This window comes from Corvus kubaryi, unplaced genomic scaffold (assembly GCF_017639235.1).
Source record: "Corvus kubaryi isolate FWS band 111438036 unplaced genomic scaffold, C.kubaryi_AGA036_p1.0 137, whole genome shotgun sequence".
NCBI lineage: Eukaryota > Metazoa > Chordata > Aves > Passeriformes > Corvidae > Corvus > Corvus kubaryi.
The window spans coordinates 29,544,407-29,556,788 of record NW_024580671.1 but is presented as its reverse complement, the minus strand read 5'-3'; the positions used below and the strand labels follow the sequence as shown (position 1 = coordinate 29,556,788).

Genomic DNA, 12,382 nt, shown 5'->3' with positions numbered 1-12,382 from the left:
GAAGTAGACATGGTTCCAGAAGTTCATTTGGGATGGGAATTTGTTTTGCTGAAGACAGTCAACAAGTCTTCAAGGTGGGATTTTGGGACTGCAACATACAGAAATATGGACAGTGCAGGAAGTTGCTTGTGGCAAAGCAAGATGGCTACTGCTGCACATAGCCAGACTTCAGTGGAGGCTGCCTGAGCCGGGCAAACTGGAACATCACTGGAGCTGCTGGGAAGCCTACCTGACTGTAATTTGGGGAGATAAATTAGTTCAGAGGCTTTGTTAACATTTGAAATGCAGGATTTACCATGACATTTTGGTAAACTTTAGCAGTCCTAGCTCAAATGAGCTTTTGTAACTATGCTGGCAGTACAGGACTCAATTCAGATGCACCATTAAAATCTTGTCTTTAAAAAGGCAGGCTCACTCCTGTTGAGGACACTGTAAAAACACCAGTGCCAAAGTAGCTGTGGAAAAATAAACAGCGCTATGGGTGAAAGCAGTATCATCAAGTCTCCAGCACAGAGGAGATCACAGCTGTCGTCATATAAAAAGATGTAATATATAGTTATATTATTGTTGTTTAAGATGGTAGAAACCCTGTTTATGTAATATACAAAACATACTCTTGAAGGGATTAGACTAAATAATGCCCTAAATTCAGCATCTTCTAGTCTAATAAAGGACATAAAACCTGTTCAGCAATCTGTTTCTATTTCAAAAGACAAGCTATGGTATACATTACAAACGTTGTTTGTAAAAGAGAGCTATGGAAGAAGGGTTGGTGGGATGTTCTGCATATATTAATGCTTCATTAAAAATGCCATAAAAAGTAAGGAAAAAAAAAGCCCTAAGTTTAAGATGCCCTCCCACATAAGGAAAAGGATTTTAAAGCACTTATTAAATTACTTCACTTGCATGAGCAAAACCATGAGCTTTCTTGGAAATCAGGACAAGCTGATTATATAAGATCCTGATAGTTCCTCTTTAAAATGTTATTTCAACCCAGGAAGATTTATATCTAGAGTTAAAAGGAAAGAAGAAGTATGATTTGAGTTGTGGTTCTTAAGGGATCTTAATGCGCATCATTTAGAATCACTCTAATGAATTAATTTTATATGGAATTGTGAATCCTAGCGCTGCCCTCCTGGGCTCTGCCTTGGTCAAATAGATTTACATCGTAAGCTTCAGAAGAGGCAGGGATCATCTTTCTGCTCAGCAGTAGGGGGATTGCACCCTGTGCACTCCTGTCCCAATCAATCAGCAGGGTAGCTGGAGGATGCTGGGGCCAGACTTTTCTTTAGTACTTTGTTAAAAGTCTGTTTGCTCTGCAAACTTTAGGGCAAAGCAGAAACTGGAAAATCTGCTGTGTTAGAGCACATCTGTCTGACACCAGGTCTATTAAACCCAGTGCTATAAAAATTACTGTAAAACCAAACAGTAAAATCTCCAACAGCATCACCTGTAGGACAACACAGGAGCAGCAGACATCTCCGGTTATTCCAGACTGTAAATGAAGAGATCAAAGGGCCCGAGCGCGGACAGAGCCGCCCGAGCGGCACCGAGGGTTTATGAATGGCCAGCCGCGCTCGCTCCCCCGGAGCAGAGGCAGCGCTCACCCGGCGCGGCTCCGCTGCTCCCAGCAAAGCTCTGCGGTCTGTGCCCAGCCAGACTGAACCCAGTGCACAGATGGGGCTTTCAGGCTGGTCCCCGAGCTGCCATTTGTCCCTGCCCCGGGCAGGTGAGTGGTCAGAGCCACTCCTCAGCTCAGGACAGCAGCTCGTTACGGAAATGAACCCTTCACTGAGCCTGGCTTTCAACTCTGCTTCAGCAAGGGGAGCTTGAATAAAGGGAGTTCATGCACATTCTAATGGTAAAGGTAAGAATTTGGCTCTTAAAAGGATGAACTGTCCTTCAGGCTGGCTCAAATCCTGTCAAGTTTAATAGGGTTTCTTTTATGGAAGAAAAGTTGAGTTTTCAAGCTTAATTTAAAAAGAAAAAGAAAACAAATTGCCCTGGCCACTTAAGTGCTTCTTTCAACCCAATCCCTGCTCAGGAAGGACACCTGCAGTAGGGTCATGTCACGTAACTTTAAATGTCTGCAGGGCAGTTGGCTGCCTGAGCTGGCTGCCTGTGTCCCAGCCCACACTCCACTGACTGAACAAAGAAAATGGGAGCTTTCAGGACACAGTGGAACTGACCTATTTTGGGTACCTGCTTCAGGATGAGATGAATCAGCCCCAGCAGTGCCTGTTTCTCTTTGTTGACTATAAAGGGAGTCTGGCAAATATACCTCTGGCCAGGTAAATACCATCCCTTGTGCTGAATACAAGCAGAAAGAAATGCACAAAAATGCTCAGAATGGGACTAATTCATACCATTCACACCATTTTGCAAGTGAAGCATTTAAGACCTACAGAGCGGAAGAAGGACTCCAATTAACTTTAATATGAAGCTAGAAGGATCCTGGTAACACAAGGAAAGTAATATCTAGGCAGCAGGTCCCTAGAGTAATTCCACAGTTGTTCAAAGGGAAGTTGCAGGAAATTACCATTTGCAAGGCTGCAGCAAACATAAAGATATTATCTTGATGCAGGCCAGTGCAGGGATCTGAAGGCTCCAAACATCCAAAGTTCAACTCGCACAGCTGAACAACTACAGGTGGAAAAAGCCTGAAGAGGGTGACTGATAAAAGAGCAAGATGCCTGTAGTTAACTTAGGTTCATAAGAGATACACAAAGAGCAGGCTCAGAGATCTTCCAATAGAGTATTAAAGAAAATATGAGTGATTCATGGTCATATTAGTGACTGATGTCTGCGTGCCCGCCTTACATATGGATAACCAGCCATGCAAAATGAATAAAGGATTCAATGAAAGGATTGAAAGGAAAACTTAAGTATTCCAGCTTCACTACTTGGTCTCATGGATGACACTGTCTCAGCCTAAAAATCTCATCCCAAGGTTTGTCCCTTAATACCTCCATGGTTACAACAACTTATCAGTGTCTGAACATGACCACCAGCAAACCTATTAATTGAAACAGTCTGGATGAAATTTAACTGCAAGCAAAGACAAAAATGTGTTGTAGTTTAAGGATGGCATTTTTGAATTTGTGAAAAGGAATTGAAGAGAACAAAATCCCACCAGTTCTCAAATTATTTGCATTCTTGGCTTTCCCTACCATAACTGAGATTCAACACTGCCAGTGTTGCCAATACTATCAGGACAGAAATTACCATCAAAATACTCATAGCTAAGTACATATACAGCTCTGTTAGCCCTGTACCTATTACCTATGCCCCTGTAATTCAGTGTCATGGCTTGAGATTCAAGAAAAGCTAGTTTTGTAGACAAACTAGACTAATCACATGTATGATTTTCAAAAAATACACATATGAAGAGACACAGTTTGTATTTTCATTTTTCAGAAATAAATCCTAGTAACATCTACTGGTGATCAACTAGTATTTCCTTAACTGGCCCAATCACTGCATGGGACTGTGTGGTGCTATCAGCTTCAGGAAGTGTAAATATTTATAGCAGACTCCTCTTGGCTGCTTCAGAAGTGTGGACAGAAAACAGTTGACTTTCTGAAGCACAATCACTGTTGGCTTTTATCACTCCAGCAAAAGCTGGCAACATCCATGCACGGAAGTTCAAGGACAGAGCTGGCTCCCAGGCGATGGAGCCCAGTGCAGCTATGTGTGACAGCCTTTCCCAGGTCACTGATGCAGGTGACACCAAGGTCACTGAGAAGATGGCTGGAAAATTTAGGGCGTTAGGAGCTAAATGAGTCTGAGTCTTGAATCCTGAAGATCCTCATGTTGGGTTTGTCATGTTCATACAGCTCATCTGCTCTCTCTAACATACTTCAAAACTTTGCTTGTTTTGAAAAACAAGACTCTTCATAACTTTTCCTAACATCTTAAGATGCAAAATAATATTTAGCTATAAAATCATCTACCCTAGGCAAGATTTTAAAAATCTGATGTAATTATTACTTCCTAAAGATCATCGGCTGATTTCCTGAAGAATAACATTCCAGATGTGTAACAAGGGTCTTCCAGTTTTAGATTTCCACCTACATTTACACTGGTTAAACTTTCAGAGATTCTCTTTCCTGATACGGAAGACAGGACAGTTGCAGCTTTGAATTTCCAACAGTTAAGAGAGAGAGGCAGTTTCGCAAAAACTCATTATTAATTTAAACCACCATTGTGCATGGTTTACTTCCTTTACAAGAAGGTTATGTGCTCCTTCCAAAGGCACTGGAGAGTTTGAATACAGGGGGGCGGAGCGGAGAGTTCAGTTTATTTTTTCTGCCACTTTGTAACTCATCCCGTGAGTGAAGGTACTGGTATTTATGATACATCTCCTGAGGCACATTTTTTTTTACTTTTCAAGAGTCCTAGTGTGCAGATAAGTTGCTGCTCCATTATCATAAATGTAAAGAAAGAAGCATGATTTTTACCGTATGAGAGCAAGCCTGTCTTTTTCAGATGGATGATCATCGAGCCACTGGGAGTAGCGGGCAATGGACCACTCAGCCCTCTGATACAGAGAAACACAAACACCAGTTACACAAAATGCAAAAAAGGAAACAGACACACCAATTTCAGAATCAAAGATGACACAAATGAAAGCCACATGAGGCTCTCTTAATACTGCAGTGATGCAGAATGAGTAAAGGAATCAAGGACAATTAACAGGAATAGCCCAGTATGTTATTTGGGAGCTCAGAGGTGATCTCCTACATCAGCTGTTGGCCCATTTCTGACATCAGTTTTTACTAGGTTTCCTGCATCTTACAAGAGTAGGATCCACGCAATTTATAGTCTGGGGAAAGATCTGCGACTTCTACTATGAGCTGACAGAATAGTAAAGAATTGAGAGTCTATTTAGTATCAGGTCATCATATCCCTACTATTAATTAATCAATTAATTAATTAAATTAGTAAGCCAACTACCATAATACCTTTGCCACAATAAAAACACAACCAACAAATCGTATAAAATATGCACTTGAATAATTTTTAACTACAACAGATAGGGCAAACTACAATGCTCATTCCACCTTAGGACATCTGAAAAGAAAAGACAGGTTGATCTTCTTACCTGGAAGGGTGATTTTAGCTCTGGTGGTGCTCTTGTAAATAAGAACTGAAGAATAATGCTGAATGGAATAACCTCTCCCAGAGCTGGGCTACTGGCAATATGCTCACTGGTCTGGAACAGCAGTGGTCTAGAAAAATGTAACAATATACTCATGAAATGAAAAAAAGCTTATCTTATGCATTAGAAAAGTGCCTCTGTGTGGTGGCAATATTGCATTAGGATAGAATCATCTAATTTTTTGCTACTACTCTGCATCTTGGGTTTCCAACACAGGTCCAGTTTGCAAAAATTTACAGTAGTTGCCTATTATAATTAAACAACACAGGACTGTAAATTTTATATTTCAGTGAAAACATTTAAGGTAACTATAGAACTTGCTGTCATACAAAAGATGTACTGAAAGGAACACAAAAAAGTACAATTTGGCCAACATTTGCATGACAAAGATTGTTAAATCATAGTTATACTCTGCATAAAATTTAAAAGAACTTTAATCTATTTCTAATTTGCAGGTGGGTGTTGCCAAAAAAGCCCTCAGTTCAATCAGAACTAAGACAAGGTAACACATCAGTTTTGAAATACAGTTTAATCATACTGTGACTGCAACTCACCTGAATGACCTCAGCTGTCTGTAAGATTTTCCTAAGTCAGAGACTCGCCGACACAGTGGTGCTACTGCTAACTCCATCTACAAAAACAAACAGTTCCATCTGAATTAGATTCTCCCAAAATGTAACACCTGGTATTGAAGTAGCCTGTCTTTAAGCAATAATCCAAACTTGCAGAGTAAGTCAGTGACTTCTCTCTGGTGGCTGAATTAAGACAAGAAGCTGTCTTTTCTTTTCATACTATGTTGCCCAAGCCAAGATTTCTGCCTTATTCTTGGCAACGCAATAAGCGTTTCATGACAAATGATAGAGACAGCCTGTGGATCACAACAGAAGGAGCCGCATGAGCTTTCCCAGACTAAAGCTTTGTTTCTTGCAGCAGGTTTATTTTGTTGGTGATGAGTTTCCTGATGAAGCACTTATGTCAATATTCAAAAAATCTGACCACAGCCTGGGAAGAAAGCAAATCTAGGCAGGTCTCCACAAACCACTGCTAAAGCAGTAAAACTGCAGATACATTTGAGCTGGGCACCCTTTCCTTTGGTGAAGGACAAGGTTAAAATTAGTCCTTCCTGAACAGTGGGCCCCAAATTTTGGGGCACAAAACCTATGCAGATTAGATAGGAGGGAGCTGTGATCTATTGCCAAAGGGTCATATGAAATCATGGGGAAAAGAGTAAGAGCATTATTTTCACACTTATTTTCATACTGTTGGGTTTCTGAGTTACAGCAGCCATCTTTAAAAACAAATGAGCTTAAAACACTTTCTGTTGTTTAAGCATGGGAGTTCTGCTTTTTTGAAGAAGAGCCAGGCTCCACTTGGGTTTTTACATCTAAATCCAGGCTCAGGCTCTTCATTATCAGTGAGGACACAGAAGTGAGAAAGAACAATTTCCCTTCTGGATCCCAGACTGAACATGAACCTTACACAGCAAAGTTCAGTTAATGTGCACACCAATACAAACACCACCAACTTGAAAAACCCCACAGGTAATTTTACTCAGACATGGATTAAATCTTTATTTTTTGCATTCCTGAAGTGTCAGTCAAATGAGGGATCAAGCTTTATTCTCCAAGTACGTTTTTTAAAATATCCAACTTGAGAGACTGTTCAGATTTACACATAATGCACAATTAAAGTTTTCAAAGGACGACAGCTAAAGTAAGTAGAAAGATCGAAACCACCATACGAGTTTCCCATTTAAGTAATATTGCTGAACAAGTTTCAAAGTGTTTGGGATATGATGCTATTTACAGTGAAGTCTTTAATACTGTTATATTATTCTTTCCAGCTGCAGCATTTCCTCAGACAGAGCTGGCTGCTGGGCCACCACCAGCTTTACCAAGAGCTGCTGGGGTTCCAGCATAAACAAGAAACGTGGTGCAGTGAACTATGATGCCATAGTTTATCTAAACCCAGAAGAACTTAAATTAGTGAATAATGCAAATCAAGGCCATATACTTTAGGCATCCCTCTTAAAAGAAGGTGCCAGGATGGGAGTCATCTCACCTACTTCTCAACATCTACAGGTTCTCTTCATAGGCAGTGGAGAGAAACAGCCACTCTTGGGGTGCGACGCACCTTTCCCCAAGGTAGACTCCTAAAATAGGTCAGGCAGATCATGTTTGCAGGAGTAACCCCCTACAAAACACGCAGGCAAAGCTGGGAAAGCCACAGGGCCCAACCCAAGCATCTTGGCTTCCCCTGCAGACCAGGAGAGGTGGGTGCCCCTGGAAAGCAATGGGGAATGTCCCACAGAGCCTTCCTATGGGCAGTGCACAGCCACTGCCCAAGCCCAGGGACCTTGGAGTACATGACCACACCAGGCACTTCCAAGACCAGTTGAAATCTGAACTTTACGCAGATTTCACTCACAGGAGAAGAAAGTGAATAAAAATCCAGGAACTGGAAATAAGGAAATAAGGCCCTGAGTAACAGCCTGGCTTCCTCTTGCCTGCTGCCCTTTTGGTCCCCAAATCTCTAGGCTATGAAATGGCCCCTCTCTACACCCTGCACCTCTCCTGCACGCAGGTGGTTAAGTCAATGTCCCTGTGCCTCAGGAGCCACCAGCTGCGGTGCTGTGCTGAATGTGCTGGCACAAGGGAGTGAGGGCATGCTCCCAGGAAAGGCAGGCTCTGCAGGGAACTGCTGCAGGGAGGCGCTCCAACTCCAAGCTGCAGTGAAGCTTACAGCAAGTTCATCATGTTGTTCCCCCAGGGGCACAGATGGGAGCCAAGAGGCTGGTCTGCCACACAGGATCAGGAGCAAGCAGCCAAAAAGAGAAGCTAAGTATGCTTTGCTGCATCATGGTACAAGAACCCTGCAGATCCTGAAAAACAAATGGGAGCAAGACTGATTTCTCCAGAGCTTCTTTTCAGACATCCGTATTGGCTGGGGGCAGCTGGAAGCAACTGATATCCTGCAGGAGCTGGTGTCCCAGCTCTGGTGGGAGCCGTGGGCTTGTAGCTGTGAGGGACCAGGGAGAAGATAATTCCTTTAGGTTCTTTAGAGACTTTGATAACAGGCAACAAACTGCCAGTCTGACTTGTGGAAACAGAGATGTGTGGATCAAACGGTACTCATGAGGGGAAAGAAATAACAGCATAGCAAAATGTAATTTTGCTTAATAAGTTTTAAAAGATTGTTTCACTCCTGGAACATAATATGAAGTAATGAGACGTTAAGTGAAACTTTCTACAGCTTAACCAATTCCTTATTAAAACAAATTTAAATGAATTCTCTTGAATATACTTTGTAGTTTCCATAAATTAAAATTCTTAGTCTTAAGTACTAAAGAAGAAAAATTACTTTGGAAAATTCTATTACTTCATCTTCAACCTTTATTCACTGTAGGAAATTATTAGTATTTCTAGAACTAGATCGATTTAATGGCAGCAGATGGCTGATTCGTGAAGTAATAGCTGCCAGAGAAAAATATTGTTTTTAAGCTTTGCAGCATACTATACTATCTCACATTGACTCATGAAGAGTGGGAATGAGCGAAAACTAATGTGGTAAAAATGTACATACACTACAGAAACTCTTTTTTAAAAAGTTTACAATACTAGTCTGCTTTGTGTTATAACCCAATCTCTCTCCAATAAAAAGTATAATTCACATAATTACTAAGATTGTTTTCTTTGCTTGAATTTTACGTGTTTGTTTGAGCCTAGTGACACAGTGGGATGCTACGGCATCCTTCTGCTGTCACAATCATTTCTGAGGCCACTGAGAGGGGTTTAGTATCTCTGCTGAGCACTGTGCCAGCCCGGGAGCGAGTGCTGTGGAGGAACCATTCGGCTGGAACAGCTGCTGTTTTTAAGGTGCTGGAATTGGGCAGAGAATTGAGACCGTGCATCACTTCTTGGTTGTGTTACCTGTCATCACCTGAAACAACATCAACTGTTGATTCACGCACTGAGTTTATACTGTAGCAGCTTTGGCTGTGATACACAGCTGTAATTTCCAAAGCCTGTTGGTGAGCCCTTACAGGTCGGGGGATGTTTTTGGCTGTTGGCAGCCAGTATTTGTATCATGTGTGTCATGTATGTCATGTGTGTCATGCAAAGCCTTTCACACAGCCACGTCCTGTGGACTTTACATATAAAAGAGTAAGCAATATTTTCTGTTTGTTTTCCAAATTTCCCTTCCAGAACTGCAAATTTGAAAATTCAGACATCCAGGTTAAATTCAGTGATAAATCAGGCTTCCAAGCAGTAATTTGCAACCACAGAGGCTTGATGTGATATAATCATTAACACAGGATCTGAGGGGAGTACTATGAGATGGATGTGCTTGCCAAAAAGCAAGCAGCAGATAGAACAGAAGAAGGCCTAATGACTTGTTTCTTCTAGCTTTGCTCAAAACCCATTGCTTTTCCATGATTTATTCATGTTACTTTGCTATGCTTCACAGGACACAGTGGCAGGCTCCTGCCCAACATATGGTTCTTCTCAATGGTTCATGCTCTCTAAGCCCAAAAAGGCAATATTATCTTTTCTTCTCATGTGACTCTGCCATAGCCCATGGCTAGGTGGTCAATTATCTGTTCAACTATTCACCGGCTGGCCATATTGAAAAAAATACATCACACGCCTGGCTCCTCTAATTGGATTATGTTCAGCCACCCAAGGGTGAAGTTAATACGTAGTCTAGATACAGATAATGCATATGTATTGAAGAGTGCTTTAAAAAACCCCATAGTGAAGTTATTGTTTAGTGCCTATTGTGGTATTTTCAAGATCTCTCATTACTTAAACAGCTGTTTTTTCAGCTGGAAAATCTTAACATTAAATTTTTAGCAATTACATTTCCTGCTGGCCAAGATGAATTCCAAGTTTTTAAATGTTAACTCAAAATGCTTTTTTCTAGCCATTCACCAAGACAGAATGCTTTAACAAGCAAGGGAGCAGAAGAGCTCTGAACTATTATATGAAAGAAGCTGGCCTTGAAGGGATGTGGAATTTGATTTCTCCCCAGTGCAACAATTCCAAAACAGTTGATGCTTAAGTAAATCCTTCAGCTGTAACACCTCTACAATAACACACATCAGCAAATAATTCCCTCTTTCCAGGAAGATAATTAGCACTAAACAGTAAATGTATTTTAGCTTTAGTAGTTTCTGTCCTTACGACTACAACTGTGATTACAGCATCCTGCTGCTCTCATTTCTCTGTAAGAAACTAGAAAGCTAATCTTTTAGGAAAAATTGTAAAAAGCACTTTTACACTTGTATCATCATGTTTGATCAAATGAGCAAATCTGTTTACATTTTAAAAAATCCAAATGCCTAATATTCTTGCTTTTTTTTTATGCCACATATTGAATCAGGAAACAAGATTCTGACCACAGGCTAGCCAGCAGATAGGAAGAGCTCTTCTACACTAGAATTTAGCACTGCAAACTCCTACCATAAAAACATTTTTCTAGGAAAATCAATAAAACCCAAATATTTTGCAGTATTTTTTTTGAGAAAGACTTGAAGAATTGGTGGCAGTGTTAACTGTACCCTATCAAAACTGTCTGAACATAGTACTGAACAATGCCAAAAATCTCAACTATAAATCATGCCTAGATAAGAAATACAGGAAAGCATACAGAGAATAATATTAACTCAGACAGGACCAATAAAAATAGTTCACTCAACAAGGCTGAAAATCTCAGTCACGACATGAGGCAGGGTTCTTGGCACTGACAGTGGCTCCTGCCTTATATGTTGCTCCAAAATAGATAGGAAAACATGTCATGCCTTCATGCCACGAGGCATAATGATTACTTTGTCTTTGCAATTTCTAGACTAGTTTATTTCAATGCAGTTGTGATTTGTATTTGCTATTAATAAACAGCTATTTTCCTGTACCAGTTTATAAACTCTGTGTAGCAGACTACCAATTTCCACGCCAAATATTGCTGTAGATTCCTCATTTCTTCTAAATAAACTCCTCAACTGATCCTGCTTACTTCATTCTTTGCTGCATTGTCCAGCACTTCCATCGGGTTTCAGGAAGACCTGAACTACAAGCCACAATCCCAAAGTGTACCTAAGTGCTGTAACAACTCTGAATACCAAGCAAGTTAAAAGGTCCTCTGAAGAAGAACTTGCACTTCCCAGAAACAGAAATGTTGAAAACCATCACGGCTTGCTTGCCTCCAGGAGAACATTTTTTTTCAGTCTGACAAGTACTGAATTAAAAAGTGAAATTCGGTATTAAATATGTGAATACTGAATTATGGAGACCTTGAAAATACAAAACCAAATAAACTGATTCAGGAATATACTGGAGTGAGCTGAAAAGTGATCTTGTGCAAATGCCTGCATAAAAACTGAGCGTATGAAAAGAGGTGAACTCAAGCTGTAGACTGGAAATATTTCAAACGAGACTCCCAAGGAATCGTGGCACAGCACTCGGTAACAACCTTGCAGCGCTGTGCACATTTCCTAGGGCTTGCAGCGTTCCCATGTTCCTGCAAGCACTGATTTACATGAAATCATATTAATGATATTCAGGCATATTTCAAGCCTACCATAGCTCTGTTTACAGCTGCCACAGTAGCACACAGCTAGTCTCACTGCTGAGAAATCTGTAATGCACAGGACAGCCAAATGCTGACACTGGAAACAGGGTAAGACAGAGAATTCAACAGAGCTACAGCAGTAATTCCTAATGTATAAGTAGCTGAGCCTCACTACAGAAAATTGGCTGTTATGCACCTCAGCAAGCCCAGTTCTGAGTGAAGGGAACTTGAAATCCATTTTCCCCCTTCTGTGTGGACACCTGCTGTTTTGAGGCAACTTATCAGTCAAACACGTTTTCAGCGCAAAAATTTTCAAATCAGACTCTCAGCCAAAGCTATTCTGCTGAGTATAAGGCAGCTGTTAACTGTGAGTGCCCTGAAAGAATGTGCACAAGTACGAGATACCGAAAATCTGATGCAATCCAAGGTTATCTGACCTGTGTGTTTATAAGAACTCGAATTAACCAAAGCTTTTGGACAGATTTCTGCCCAGGTCTTTTACTTGCAAGCAACTCCAAAATACCAGCAGGGGTTTTACATCTCAAAAGTCTGTTCTGAGCAGGAACATGTAACCCTTTTTGCATAGAGAAAATTCAAAATTACAAGACAGAGCACAAGAAAAAACAGTTCATAAACAAACCTACTCCTCCACAC

At 40.9% G+C, this 12,382-nt stretch overlaps 1 protein-coding gene across 2 annotated transcripts in view; it reads right to left on the bottom strand.

Annotated features, from left to right (window-relative positions):
• Nucleotides 1–12,382, bottom strand: part of COG5 (component of oligomeric golgi complex 5) — a 178,092-nt gene that overhangs the window by 6,070 nt on the left and 159,640 nt on the right. Inside the window, exons 19-22 of one of the 2 annotated variants that reach the window (XM_042018342.1) lie at nucleotides 5,716–5,792; nucleotides 5,105–5,231; nucleotides 4,461–4,540; nucleotides 2,540–2,673 (exon numbers count right to left, since the gene is read on the bottom strand). In XM_042018342.1, the coding sequence (XP_041874276.1) occupies nucleotides 2,571–2,673; nucleotides 4,461–4,540; nucleotides 5,105–5,231; nucleotides 5,716–5,792 (387 nt within the window). In that variant the 3' untranslated portion in view covers nucleotides 2,540–2,570. The remainder of the gene's footprint in view (nucleotides 1–2,539; nucleotides 2,674–4,460; nucleotides 4,541–5,104; nucleotides 5,232–5,715; nucleotides 5,793–12,382) is intronic. The other variant, XM_042018341.1, reaches the window with a different exon arrangement.